Raw genomic sequence first — 14,992 nt, 5'->3', positions numbered from 1 at the left:
TTGGATATGTACATTTAGTGATTTATTGGTGGGTTTGGGGGCCTTTTTGCTTTCTCTTTATTGAACTTTCAGAGCCTCAATGCAAGTGGGAGCCTTCTGGATTGCTATTTAGTTATCAACATAGAAAATTATGAAATAAAGGAAATATGCTCAGCTAAGAGTCTCTGAATAAATTATCAAGTCATTTTCAGCAGGATAATAAGTGAACAGATCTTTGGAGGAACAAAAAAATAAGGAATAGGCACTTCCTTCAGTTCTCCCACTACTAAGAGGGGATTTGATGTTCAACAAGACAGGGAAATTATTTGTCTCACAATTATTTTTTTGCTTTGACCTTTGTTGCTTCTCTTTCGACTGCCACTTTGCTCTCGGGGGTTCCTCGCTGCTGTCCCCTGTCCCTCTCCGGCCCCCCAGGACCCTCTGACAGGACTCTGTAGCTTGCAAAGCTTACTTAATCTCTTCTGTTCCTCCCAGTCTCCACTTTTGTTTCCTAGTCTTGTTATACTTTCATTTCTTCCTGCACCTTTTAAAAATGAACGGAAAATATTTTCTGTTTCTGTGCCCTACAGGAATTGCAAGCTACTGAGGTCCTATTGCTCAAGTCTGGGATGCAGTAAGGGCTGCTTTGTCTTGTATAATCTTTGCTTTACGGACATTTTTGATGTTTTGAAATAGTAATTTTGGGTGTGAATGCTCCCCAAATAATCCAACAAAGTAATACTACTAAACTAAGTAAAAGTATGCTTATTTTTAACCAAAAGCCTACTTCGTACATTTTAATGATCACAACTCAATTTAGTTAGTGTTGCTTTATTATTTTTTCTTCTCCAGAAATTCCTGAATTTCTTTTACCTGTATTTTGAGTTTTCTGGTCTCTTCTTCCAAACTTTGTTTTTCTGCTTCTAGTCGCTCTCTCTTTCCCCATTCAGAGGTGTTCCCACACTGCATTCTTTCCATCTGAGAAGGTTGAAGGTAGGAGGAAGAATAATCAAAAAAGAAAAAAAATGAAAGAGAAATAATCTGATTTAAAACCCCTGTTTTTTTCTGGGTGAGGCTAATGGCTTCAGAGTAAGGTGGACACATTAGAAATCACTCCAAGGTGTAAGTTTTCCATGTTTCATAAAGTTAAATATTTTAATTTTAAAATAACCAAGACAGTAACTTTTTTCATCAAATGTACCTTCAAAAAAGTAAAACATAGGTAATTTTTTGTACAGTAATTGGTAACAAAATCCTATTCTTTTCCTCCTATTTATGAAAAAATAGTATTAAAATAACAATAAAATGTTTTGAATAACACTGAGACTGGTTTTGATTTGACAATGTCGAAGGTCAGTTTTTATTCTCCAGAACACAAAAAATCAGCATATTTATATTCTGTTTATAATTTAGAAGGATTGTAATTAATAGCCATTAAACTGAAGAAGTTCTAAAGTATATCTTCAGTATTACATATGGTTATCCTGATAATCAGAGGAAAGACTTTTAAGTTTTCATGTTAATGTCTTTCTTGTGGTCATGATTAACTTAAGTCTTAAGTGAAATATTATCTTTTATGGCCAATGCTGTAACCTTATTTTAGGATAATTTTATGAATTTGTTCATCAAATCCACATATAGGATGAATTAAATATATGAACAAAAAGACACATTACTAAGTGATATAGAGTAATTATCAAATAACTGATTTATTCTTCAGAGACAGCTACATAGAGGTTTTTGTCAAGGCTGCATTAAATATTTTTCAGGCTTCAAATGAAAAAAATAGTAAAGTGAATTTATGTTTATAACACTAAACAGGTACTTACCAGATACTAATGGAAATTTATCAGAAGATTTTTATTGACAAGTACTTATGTTAACAAGTTATAATTAACTGGTTCTTAACAGGAGATTAAAAGAGATTAACATAGATTAAAAACTGTGAAAATAAAAGGTTCCAGTTCTTTTAACTGAGATGAAAAAAATAAAATAATTGCTAATATAATAAAAAAAGGTCAAAATTTTAAGAGCTTTTTACAATTTTCAGTTCTGTGAGAACTAAAATTGATGGTTTGATAAAAATGGCAACTAAAAACATTGTCAGACACTTCTTCATTGAAGAAACAGCATATCTGTGCCAACAAAGCTTTGGAAGGAGCAATAGAGGTGTGCTTTTTCAGTTCTATTGGTTACTTTTATTCTAAAATCAATTTCTGGCAAATAATGAATGTAGAGCAAAGAGAACGATCTATTACAGCATAAAAGAAACATAATTCTGATCCAATGTCATTCTCTAGCTAAACCAAATTGCAAACTTGCCTGTACCCACCTTAGTTCCGAGTAAATAAAAACAATTAGAAACCAAATAAAGTTAAAGAAGCTCTTTCAGATGATCAGAGGACAGTAAAATTGATTGTTCCACTCTGCTCTGTATTGGTGTGGCCTCACCTGGAGCGCTGCCCGCAGTATTGGGCACAGGTCACCAAAGTATTAGAGCGGGTCCAGAGTGATAAACCACAAGCTGCTAGCTCCAACACACAAGTAAATGTTTGATGCTCACATGTTCCCAGTGAGGTCTTTAAAATCTATCCACTGGATTTCTCTACCATAGTTGGAAATTAAGGAATAACGTACTCCTATTTAGCAGCAAATATTATTTCTCCCTCACCAAAGTTATGCAAGTTGTTTGAATACTCTCTACTGGACTACAATCACAAGCCTCATATTTTTTCCTAATAAATATTCAGGCTTATTTATTATTACAAGTATCCATGAAAGTTCCAGAACATGAGAAACCCTGTCTTCTTACAAAGCACCTACCAAAATACTCAGCTGACATTCTAAACCTGAAAGTTTACCTTTTCACAGTGTTGACACTAATCAATAAAAATTCATTTTTGTCAGACATCACATAGAGAGAAATCACTAAACCATCCAAGGCTGAATTTCATCAAGAAATTAAGCAGAAGATGACTATCACATGAAGATCTGATGTCAAGATAAATTTATTTACCTATGTCTATAAAATTTCAATTCATTTCTGCCAAGATGCAATTATGATAAATTTACATATTTAACAGTCCTGATTTCAGCTGGGATAGGAGTTCATTATCTTCCTAGTAGCTGGTACAGTGCTATGTTCTGAATTTAGTATTAGAATAATGTTGATAACAGAGGGAAATTTTCATTGTTACCGAGCAGTGCTTACACAAAGTGAAGACATTTTCAGCTTCTTGTACTGCTCTGTGAGCAAGGAGGCTCAGGTTGCACAAAATCGGAGTGGACAGCTAACCTGAAGCAGCCACAGGAATATTCCATTCTATATGATGCTCTTGTGTGAAATTCCACATTCTGATTTATAATGAAATGTGAAAGCTTAACAAAAAAAATGCAACGTGAAAAAAACTTGAGATCTTTAATTTTCCATTAAAATGTGAATATTTTCTCTCCATAAAATATCTGTGCAGACTTGCACTGAATTTTACTTTTTAATAGGAAGTCCAGAATAATGGTGGAAGCATAGAATGAGGTCAAGGTAGTGTCAATGAAGTGGATAATTGCAAAGGTGAATGGTGAAAATGAAGTACAGTCTACTGACCTTTTGAAACTGGATAATTACATCTTAGAGCTAACCTACACCATTTTGTGACTAACATGAAAGGCAGAACCCTGAAAAAAACAGGCACAGAAAAAGGAACTCCACCTTAAACAGTTCATTAGCAGGAAAATCTTAATGCTTTAGTTTAAGGCAATATAACAGTGCTTGAGGTTCCAAAAGTTTTATTGAAACAAGATTTTTCTCCTTCCCCTTTGTTAAGAAAAGATAGAGTAGGTTAAAGGGCAACAATTAAGGTGCAATGAATGCAAAAAGATGATGAAGATGAAATCTAGCAGTCAACATGATTTCAGACAGTAAGCAGAAGAATTTCCACTCTTCCAATTCCAAGATTTTTATCTTCCTATAAAACTTGGAAAAGGTAGGAAAGTGTATTTAGAGAACTATGATCTTCAGCTTTTTAAAAGATGTTTTTAAAATAGGGTTGGGTAGAATGCAAGCATTATGTGAAAAAAAAACTGTACTTTTGATCTGATATGACTTGACTGACGTCAGGAATCAAAAATCGCCAATCCAACCAGAAATTCTCCCTCTAACATTTTTCTTCTACAAAACTGTTATTTTCTTTACCGAAAGCATATTCCATGAAAGATTATCTACATATCTCAAATAAAAACTGATTTGGCTGAGAATAGAAGTGTTTTATTTATTATTTTTTTTATTTTTCAATCTGAATCTTACACAACAACAGCAAATCATTAGCTTCTAATGTTATCTGTCTTTATACTCAGAATCTGCCTGCACGCTGGATGAGGCCTACAGATGTGTGACCCAGAGAGGCAAGAACTCCTGTTTAAAATAGTGACCTTGGGCCTCCTCACTCTAGTACAAATGTAAAACATCTGCCTCAATTTGTGCAGACCAAAAAGGAAAATTTAAAATCAATATTTTTTTTGTCCTTAAAATGACAATGCAGGACTTTTTTCATGTCACAAAGCAAGATAAATGAACACATATTTTCAGGATTCTTGATATCCTTGCTGTATTGTGCAAGAAGGCAATTTCCATTCATCTATGCTGTAAATTATTCTACAGAATTTAAGCAAGGGGTATATTACACTGAAAATTTAATAAGCCACAAGTTGATTATGAATTAAGGACCATGAATTCCTCCTAATAAAGAAGACCGATTGAAATAATTTTATGAAGTCACAAGTGAATTTGATTCTTGCAGACTTCTTCCCCATAGTTACTCAGAAAACTCAGCACAAGAAGCAAATTTTCCTTTTCTGTATCTCAGATGGAAATACTGTCTCTCAAAAAATGTCATATCCAACAGTCTTTTCAGAGCCAAGAACTCAAAAATTGTGCAGTTTTACCAATCATTTTTCAAATTATTGCACATGGATAAGAAATGCAAGGACAGAGAATCTGCTCTTTCACAGTGGTAATTTATGAGATGTCAGCAACTTCCAAAGCATGGAATGTGCTTCAGCTGCTATAAGGAATGGCAAACATGCAGCTTCCTTAAATGTGGCATCTAGGTAGATTAGATCCAATGAATTGAAAGCAAGCTCTGCCTAAAGATCAAGCAAAAGAATCACATTCCTGCATTTAATTCATTGTGAGACATCATTACCATTTGTAACAGTTGTACAGGGTCTGAAGGTATTTTATCAGTGGTTTAAAAGAAATGGTATCAAATGCTTAAAGAGCGTCTCTCAGCTTAACTGGGAGAAAAAACTTCTGTGTTGTAGGATCAGGAAAAAACTCATACAGCCAGTAGCATCCTTAGAGAAAGAGAAGAAAATAGTTATGTTGATGAATCTGGTTCTCTTAAATCAAGGCTATTTTTTTAATTTTGAGTTTTCTACTACTAGAAGTCTGTAAGAACATGAGGAAAACTGCCAAAGCTCCTAAGGTCTTAAAGAAAACTCATCAAGTTTCCTGCTTCCAAGATCAGGACTACTTTATGCACATGTGATGTTCGTTGGCAAGCAAAATTATTACTTAGCATGTGTGACACTGGACAGTTTTGCAATGATTATTTCTAGTATGTCTGACATTTTCTAGAATTTTTTTCTTTTTTCACCTAAAAGGTTCAGTCAAAGACTGCCAGAATCCATAACACTCCTTGCACAGGAAAGGGTATGCAAATGTTGGCTACCATTTTATTTGACAAATGCTTCAATACAGTAAAAAAATTTTACTCTGTTTTTTTCCTATTGTATGCAAGTCTGCCAAGAACACCATTTAGTTCATCAGCAAATATACTGAAAGCTTGATAAATGTTATTGTGCCTGACAGTGTCTTGAGACACCAAGCCCTGCAAGAAATTGAACTTTTTAATGAATATTTATATTCATAACAATGCCTAGCACCAGCATATTTAGTAATCAAATATTTCTTCCTCTTGGTTCTACTCGTATGCCTAAGTCTGCTACAAGCTGATATCATTGCACTATGCTGACATTAAATGTAAAGTTGCTGATTTACCAGTATTTTTTTTCTCTTCCCTTGTCTGTACAGAGAAAACATTTTTGTGTATGTGACTAGTTAAAAGAAGTGATTTATTCAGAAATAGAAGTTGTCCATAGATATATAAAAAGCTTTAAGCATTAAACTTTGCAACAATGAGAAATAATATATGAAGAGAGGCATAAATAAGTTCAGGAATAGGAACATAGTCAGGTGGAGAAAATTACCTTTGATCTTACAGATCTTTCTCTCCATCTGAATCTGGTACTGCTTTCATCAGTTTCTTGAACTTGAATGAGTTCAATTTCATATGGACCATGTATTACATTAAAATTAACACCTCCTGTTCAAGAGAATCTAATATTCATTCAAAGAAAACAAATTTTCTATCAATGTCTATCATACAAAATGATCCATAATGCTTATCTAAAATTCTACTTTCACCAATTATTTGTAAAGAATTGAATATATCCAAGGAAATACCTTTACCTATCTAAACATTTGAGATCAGTAATAAGAATACCAACACATCATGCACTCATTTTTACTTTAAAATTATGAAGGGCTTTTGCACTTGATCTCATTTAAAACAAGAAATACTTACATTTTTCATGTGGAAAAACTAAACAAGATGACTAAACAAATACTGGAAGTTTCTTTCAGTATCACAGAATGGATAAGGTAGGAAACAGTGGCCATCTGGACCAACATCCTTGCTCTAGCAGGTTATGTTAACCTTCCTCATTGTAATCCCAATTCATAACAAGATTGAGACTAGAGGAACATCCAAACTATCAGTGTCCACCAAGCTGTACAGTGTTGCTTATTTAGTCAACATTTTCATGCATCAAAAAAAACTTTGAAAATTATAGAGGAAAAAAATTTAAAACTAGAATGGACTGTTATAATGAAGATATAAACCCACACAATATAAATAAAGAATCTGACATTTATAAGATGTAAGAACAATTTTGTCAAGTAGGCATTCTTATAGGCTTGCCAGAAAAGCATGAATGTTTGCATGAGTATTTAAAAACAAATAAGAGTGTGATTATTTTTTCTGATACATTTTGTGCTGCTCTATTCTCAGTGTTCTACTGATGTATAAACCAAATGTTAAACCATTTGTAGGCTGTCTTGGAAACTAAGGGACTTTCACCCACTGTTTAAAACAAGCAAATACAAAAAGGATATTTTTGTTTTTATAGCCAGATGATATATTAAACATATCCACGTGTCCTTATCAGCCAAATCCCTAATGCACATGAAAAATGAGCCATGTATTTATTATCTTGAAGAGCTGAATTAAACAGTTCAAAATGCAAACCTCCATACATATACCCTATCATACCAGTCCATACAAACACCTGTTAGTTATGAGTAAAGTGCGTTTCAGCTGAGAGAAACACAGAAAAAAAAAAAGATTCCTTCATATTTCACTGTAAAATGTACACTTTATGTATTTGATGAGAAGCAATGCATCTTCTATATGGAAATTGAACTAGTGAAAACAGTAAAATAATAAAAACTAAACCTTGACATCTTCACCTACTTTTCAAATTAAAATAGAGTATCAGCCTCATCTCTCATATTCTTGATGCAGCTTTGTCTCATATTTGCTAATATAAATATATCAATATTTTACCACCATTTCTGGTTGGGAGGCCCTCATATTGTCCAAAATTTAGCAGGTCATATATTTGTCTACCTCAAAATAAAATATTTAAGTAAGAACCATCCATCAATTTTGTCAATTGTATTGACATTGACTGAATTTCAAAGTAGCCTAGATAAAACCCCAGTGAGTATATTCTCCAGGTTGAAGTTGAAGTGCTCTGGTTTAAGTCTCGTCCTGACTTTCCAGGCAACTTCTCAGAGATCATTGAGGAACTCCTGGGAACACTCTGAGATACTTGTGGGTATCTGCTGCTGCCACATAAGGAGACATTGAAGTAACTGCCCCTTCACCACTAGAAACTTGTTTGCTGCATCTTAGAAAAAATGCCCCTGCAAGAAAAATGAAAACCTGGATTTCTAAATTAAGAAAAAAGCTATGAAATCGGTAATGTGGTCCTTCAAAATTTTGAAAAATTTGCCATAATAACTAATGCCTCTTTCTTTGTCTACAGCTGGTTTAAGATTATCCCTCAGTTAGAAATATCCTATCTATCAAGATACTGGGAATTTTTCAGAATTTCCCTGACATTCCCCTCTCTTCTCCCATAAGATGAATGTGGTGAGAGCTATTTACTTGCTAAAATAAAAAATTAATTACAATTAAATTACCAATAATAAATTGTCCATAAAATAATTTTTTCCTTTAAAACCTTTACTGCTGTTTAGAAACAAATACTCATATTCTCTTATTTTATATATACCCAAGCCATAAATAATTTAATGCAGACCTTATAACTATATTATAATATAGGCAACAGTAGAAGGACTTTATTTTCTATATCTCTCTGGGACTAAGACCCTCACCTCTGGCTCACACCACAGAGACCCTCAGTACAGACCATTTGGCTGCTCTAGATCACCCCAATTCTAGTCCCATTCCAACAGCACCTCTAAGCATTCTCTTTTTCTCAACTCTAAGACTGCCACCCTTGTTCCAAAAATGACACAAGAACAGATGAGAGACCAAATTGCAAGAGGAGAAAAAGAAGCTTTAATACAAAGGATTCTCCAGCTTACATAGACTGATATGATACATTCTACCTGATTGGCTAGTTAATAAAAACATCTTTCTCACACACCGTCCTTGAAAAGAACAGAAAAACAAAGTGGAAAAACACCACCTGCAGATTGTTTATACTAACAAGTTATCACATTCCTACAACTCCCTAAAAATTCTCAAAAGCCACTATGAGAAACAATTGTAGTTTTTCTTTCCCTGACCAGGCTGGCATCCACATAAGATAAACTTTTCTCTCTGTCTGGAGCAAAGAACCTCACCTCCAGAATTTCTGTCAGCATCACTCACAATTTCTCCTGCTCTGTATTTCTCATTTTGGCTGCTATTCAGTTTTATATCCCTCCTGCTTCTACAGGTTGCTGTGTTTCAAAAGTAACACCATGGTATAAAATGTACCAACATCTATGTAACTTACTCAGCTGCACCAAAAAGATGCTTCATTAGCTTACTTCAGTAATTTGAGTCTACAAATTTACTAAATGTCCCCTTTCGTTATGGTCTTTCAGACTATTCAGTATCAGCTTTCTATTTGGGTTCCTTTCTAGCCTATTTAATATTAACCACTTCCAAAAGTTCTCCCAGTTTCTGGAAATTGCCTATAAGTCATACAATTTTCACTCTTTCCTGTATAAATCTGAAGAGAGCAGTTCTCAGAGTAATTCTTGTCTGCAGAAACAAAAGCTGAAGCATTGGTTCCAACATAATTCAATTACTATTTACTCATAACTTTTATGTTAGGCATCCTTTAGCTAGCCTTTGACTTGAAGGCTATTTTTTTTTTTAATAATTAAAAAAACAGTCAGATTCATATGGTTTCTGTATTTCCCATAATTAGAAACAGAGACTGAATCTAAAGTCATTTATGCGCTGAATGCACTGGTCATCTTTTACAGCATACCTTTTATTGCAGGCTCTTGAAATTATCTTCTTGTTATTGTTGTGTTTAGCAAAATATTGGTGCTTAGATAATCATGACCTTACATAAAAATGGCATGTACAAGATACTGTTTGCTGTATTCCTAAATGGAAATTATATTCTTGATGGAACTAACATGACTAAATTATCAAACTACTTTTCCTTTTTTTGACTAGAGATGAACATAGTAATTTGGGTTCTAACCAAGATTAATCTATACAAACATTATACGGTGGTTTAGAAGAATTTAAAGTGTTCTCTAGGAGAATTTAAAATGTTTCCTTATCCCATTCAAGGAAACAATTCACATTTCAGCTAATTTCTTAGAGAATACTGCTTTAAATTTATAAGGGACACATACCAACCAAAACCCTCAAAGCTTGACAAGCCATCACTCATGTGGAGAGGGGGAATTCCAATGTATGAACAAATTACTCTTTCCTCTTGCACAGTAAGGTCAAATTTTTGATACAGGAAATAAACAAGCAAAAATTCCCATATTAACTAATAATAAACTGATCTAATAACCGTAGCTCAAGTCAATTAAAATAATTAAAAGTAAAAGAATAAAAACATACTTTAATATTTATGTTTCACTAACAAACAAGGTAAAACTTGAGCTCTTGACATTTACAATGAAGGGGTAGATTTGTTTACTTTACAAACAGTAGCCTGCTTTTCTTATAGTTGATTGGATTATGACACAACACAGAAGGGGTGGCAGTGGTAGTAGAATAAACAAACTGCATTCAAAATCCTAAGTAAATGGCAAAGATTGTTTTAGGCATAGGATTACATTAATTTTTTTCCTAATGTAATTTGAAATCTCAAAGGTCAGATGATTTTGGGCATTCTTAAGCAAGAAAAATATGAAGCAAAGCAGGAACTTTTACCCCTTAATTTTCCTCACTAACAGCTTTATCAGAGGGAGGGAATGGGGGGAGGACTTCTTACTCTGTGCTGAAAAGTTCAATTCCATTCTGGTTATATTTTAAAAGAAGGTGGAGTAGGCCCCTGCTGAGAATAGTTTTCTTTTTTTTTTTCTAATGACACCTGAAACTTCTTATTAAAATCTGCTTAATTTCCTTTTCATCCAAGTATTGTTGCAAGACTGAAGTTTCCCAGTTTAAGAGTTTTTATGATCTGCATTTAGCTTACTTCTGTTACTAGTGTTCTTATCAGGGGGAGGAAACCATGTATGTATGTGTATTTTTGGTTGTTTTTCCTAGTCAAACCTAATACAACAAACCTCTTCCCAAAATAAGAAACACAGACTAAGCCCTGAGAGACCTGAGACTGACTAATGCAAAACCTCTTTTTAATAGCAAGATAAAAAATAGATTTGTCTGCATGTGAGTAGAAATACATGTACAGACTTTAATGAAAGCAAAAATGAGCTCCTATTCTATGGAAAGAAATTACCAGACCAATTAAATTTTCATTCTTAACTTTCAGAGCAATACAAATTTATATATAATTTACAGAAAGTAATTTTTATATTTGTTATTTTTACAAATAAACAGCCTAGAAATTAAATTGTAGTCCAGACTATAAAAACTTGCCTCCTGTTACTACAAATAGTTATCTACTGCTGTGTGTTTATGTAGTTATTATCAGTAATTAATTTCGGAAATAGAATATGCCATAAGCGATTCTAATAAATACTGTAAAAAGAAGATGACAACCCTTCCTCAAAAAATACAGGCACTGGTCATAAGAAGATGAATGCAGACATGTAGAAAATCATCTGGAAAACAAGAGTAAATAGTGCAATGGGTAATATGTTTGTTTATTTGTTTGTTTGTGAAGTTTTATTCGCTGTAGAGAAGGTTGATAACTCTTTAGCTTACAACCAATTTCTTAGCCAACTTTCCATCTTAACTTTATATTGTGGAATTGAGCAAAACATATAGCTAAATAAAGGACTGTAAGGAAACAGAAAAATTGATAATGGTCAGCATGATTTGGAAACATCCAAAACAAGTTTGAATTGTGCTCAGTCTCAAGAAGTTCCTAAACTGTATGGGTATTACATGTTGCAGATCAGAACACTATTCAACCCAATTTTAATTTTTAATACAAAATTATCAAATTAATAATATTAAAGATATCATAGGAATTCTAATTGATAGCTTGGAAAATAATATACTAACTAAACTTACACTACATTTTTTTAATATAACTGCTAATGAATCATAAAAAAAACACATCAAAATGAAAGCAACAGTCAAAGCCTCTACATTTAACTTAGGGATAACACAAATTCACTTATCTTACAGATGACTGTTGACTTTTCAGATTAATGGTCAAGGGATGCTGGGAATAGGATGTTTTCTGTAACTGTAGGTCTCTACAAATAAATACATGTCAGATTACTAGAATACTAAATAGTGTGAAACCACACTATTTGTAATAATTATTTTTCTGTAAGAAAAGCATCCATACCAACATATTTAATTAAAATTTGCAAGTCTGATTTGATGTAATGTGAAAATTAAAATGGCATCAAGGTTCCCAGATGAATACCGGACTATTACATCAATGTTATTTAAAGTGCAGATAAATTGCACTATAAAACACCAGATTCCAAAAGTTGCCATGTTCTGATGCAGTGAGCTTTCTCCTTATGCATCAACAGCCTTGCTAAAAGGGACAGACTAAACCAGTATTCAAGCTTGTTTTCCCTTCTGAACTGTAAGTTCAACAGGATTCAAGAAATAGAAGAGATAACTTGTTCAAAGAAATTTAAAAGTGTTGCCCTGCTCAGAGTTCAGGTAAACATAGCATAGGACATTTCTCCATACAGCTCTCCTTTCAGAGTAAGAACCTGAAATATACTTTAGTGGTTTGGTCTAGATAAACAATTGCATTAAATAATTTCTGTAGAGCAGCAGTCTGGTGGAAAGTGTCTGTAGCAATGGTTCTACTGCTTACAGTTTACATGGCATGTCTTCTGATTTACCTGAGCCATACCTACAACAGAACATCATACAGGTACTCTGAAGTTAGAAGTGTCCCTGAAGAATCTTCTGTTACAATTCCTAATCACCTGCTACTACACAGTTTAGGAACTGATCAAAGGTTCGTCGGCATCAGCAGATTTCTCATTGACTTCCAGGTATTGCTCATGCTGTTATTTGAACAAATATGCAGTAGTTCACCAATGTGAAAGTTTTGATTTAAAATGGAAGAAAATTATCTAAGGCTGTTTTTCCAATCGAGCCTCCTCCCCAATTAGATGGTTAGTCCTTATCCAGGTAAGAGTAGAAAAAAAGCACTGAATCATTAAGAGCAAAATGCTTATGTCCTTAATTAAATACCTTTAATGTCATCAATTTTAAACATTCTACCTGTTGTTACATTTAATTCTTCAGAGGTTTCTTACTTTTTTCAAGTAATTTCAGCCCAAGTTGATTTTATCTTGATGAATGACAAGTAAGCACACGAGCAGAAATATTTACTTTAACAAATAAATTAATGCTAAAATATAATACCAAAAGGTAAATTCAGGACAGTTAAACATTTATTAAAAATTAGATATTAAAAATCTTTTTGGTTTATTTTTTTTAAACTATACACTGCAAAGAATTAATTTCTGATATTGAGAGCCATATGGTTAACTGATCACACTAATACATTATTAAGAAGCAACTTTGTCATAATTTTGGGCCTTTCAATCAGAACTGTGAACAATTATTTCATTAAAGATGCAATCATAGAATGACCTGAATTGGAAGGAGCCTCAAAGATCATCTAGATCCAACCTCCCTGCTCTGGGAATGAGCATCTTGACTAATCCCTAAGACCAAGATCACTTCATGCACACAAACACACAAATACACACATATCTATAAGTGTGTGCATTTGCACATTCCTCCCTCATCTTCATTGAACCACCAAATTATACTTTCTGCCAGTGTCAGAACAACAGGCTAAACAAACCTCCTCAAATGGTACCATTTAGGCATGGTGGTCCTTTCACAGAAAATCTGTGTGCAGAAATAGGTTTCAGTATGCCCACACGTTTCTTCTGAACATGCTTTCTCACAGAAATGATTTTTCATCTCTCACTTGTCCTTAAATAAAAAATAAACAATAAATAATCCTGGTCTTGCTTGGTGTTTTCAATGCAAACTGTGTAATGAAGACAGAGAAAATATTGGCAAATATAATTCAATGGAGTTTAAATATCTTGTCAGAAGCCAGTCTGAGCAAAAAAGTCAATGAAAATGTAGACTTATCCTGCACTTTCCAAATTAGATTTGTGGGAAAATAAACATCAAATGGAACCTTAACTTTAGGCAGCATGACAGATTATACTTTATGCTGGACACTAAGAACATTAAGTACATCATTTCCAGAGATAAAACTAAATACTAAAGGGGACCTGATATGTGAAAAGAGTGGAAAGAATAGTTAACTCCTTGCAAGAATTGCTGCTGAAGCAACAATAAAGAATTATTTCTTTACTCTCTAACCACCTGTTAGTTGTTGTAATTTACACAGGAACACCAAAATCCTAGATCTAGTCTAAAACAAATGAGACTTTATTACAGGAAAATTAACTGCACCAAGATTCCATTCTATGAAGTCATTTGCAGTCTCAAGTAATTCAGATGTTGTTTACAGAAAATTGCTTAATGATATTTTAAATCTCAGCCTTGAGGCTTCTGATATCAAACTTTATAAAAACTCTTTTAGCACCCAAAAATAGACTATTGCCTATTTTCCATAAAAGCGATATAAATTTTTTTTGTATGTAATTTTGTTCCTATGATAGCCATGCAGAGTATTCAACACTTCTGGGCATCTTAGATAAGAAATTCACAGGAGCCAGTACAGCCATTCAGGCTACTGGTTTATGTTTGATAATTATTCTGCTTTCTTCAGGATTCAGGGGACAATCAGAAGGCATTTTTTTGAGTCAGGTGAAAAGTATGTGACAGAATGGATGATCCTACTATATGTATCTAAATTTTCTGTAAGATTATAAGAGTATCACTTTTTCTATTTCAAATATGTACTAAGTGAATGAAAGAAGTAATTTCAGGTAAACAGCTGTGTAGCACCTTCACACTATAAGGTAACTTCAGAATAAAGGTTTCTGGAGAAGGCAAAAATTATCCAGTCTTTAACAAGATCTACCTGAGCCTCTAAATAGGCTGTTCCACTTTAAAAAGTATCTAAATATTTACAGTGATAGGAGAAGACTTGATTTATCCAGAAGCTTCACTCACATGAGTGGAGCTTCCTTTATCTGAGAACAACAAGTAGGGAGCCATTCACAATCTCTTAAAGAAAGTAATGCTCCTAAGTAGCAATACATAGGTTGTAATATAGTGGAAAACATTTATATACTGAGAGA

General features: G+C 33.4%; 1 protein-coding gene across 1 annotated transcript in view; it reads right to left on the bottom strand.

Moving 5' to 3' along the window:
* Positions 1-776: 776 nt before the first annotated feature.
* The window catches only part of CCDC102B (coiled-coil domain containing 102B), a 41,496-nt gene continuing 27,280 nt past the window's right edge, over positions 777-14,992 (bottom strand). The window contains 2 exon segments of the mRNA XM_031503733.2: positions 777-824; positions 826-957. Coding sequence (XP_031359593.2) covers positions 777-824; positions 826-957 — 180 coding nt within the window.

Source organism: Lonchura striata, chromosome 1, assembly GCF_046129695.1.
Source record: "Lonchura striata isolate bLonStr1 chromosome 1, bLonStr1.mat, whole genome shotgun sequence".
Taxonomy (NCBI): domain Eukaryota; kingdom Metazoa; phylum Chordata; class Aves; order Passeriformes; family Estrildidae; genus Lonchura; species Lonchura striata.
This window is presented reverse-complemented; position numbering and strand designations above follow the sequence as displayed.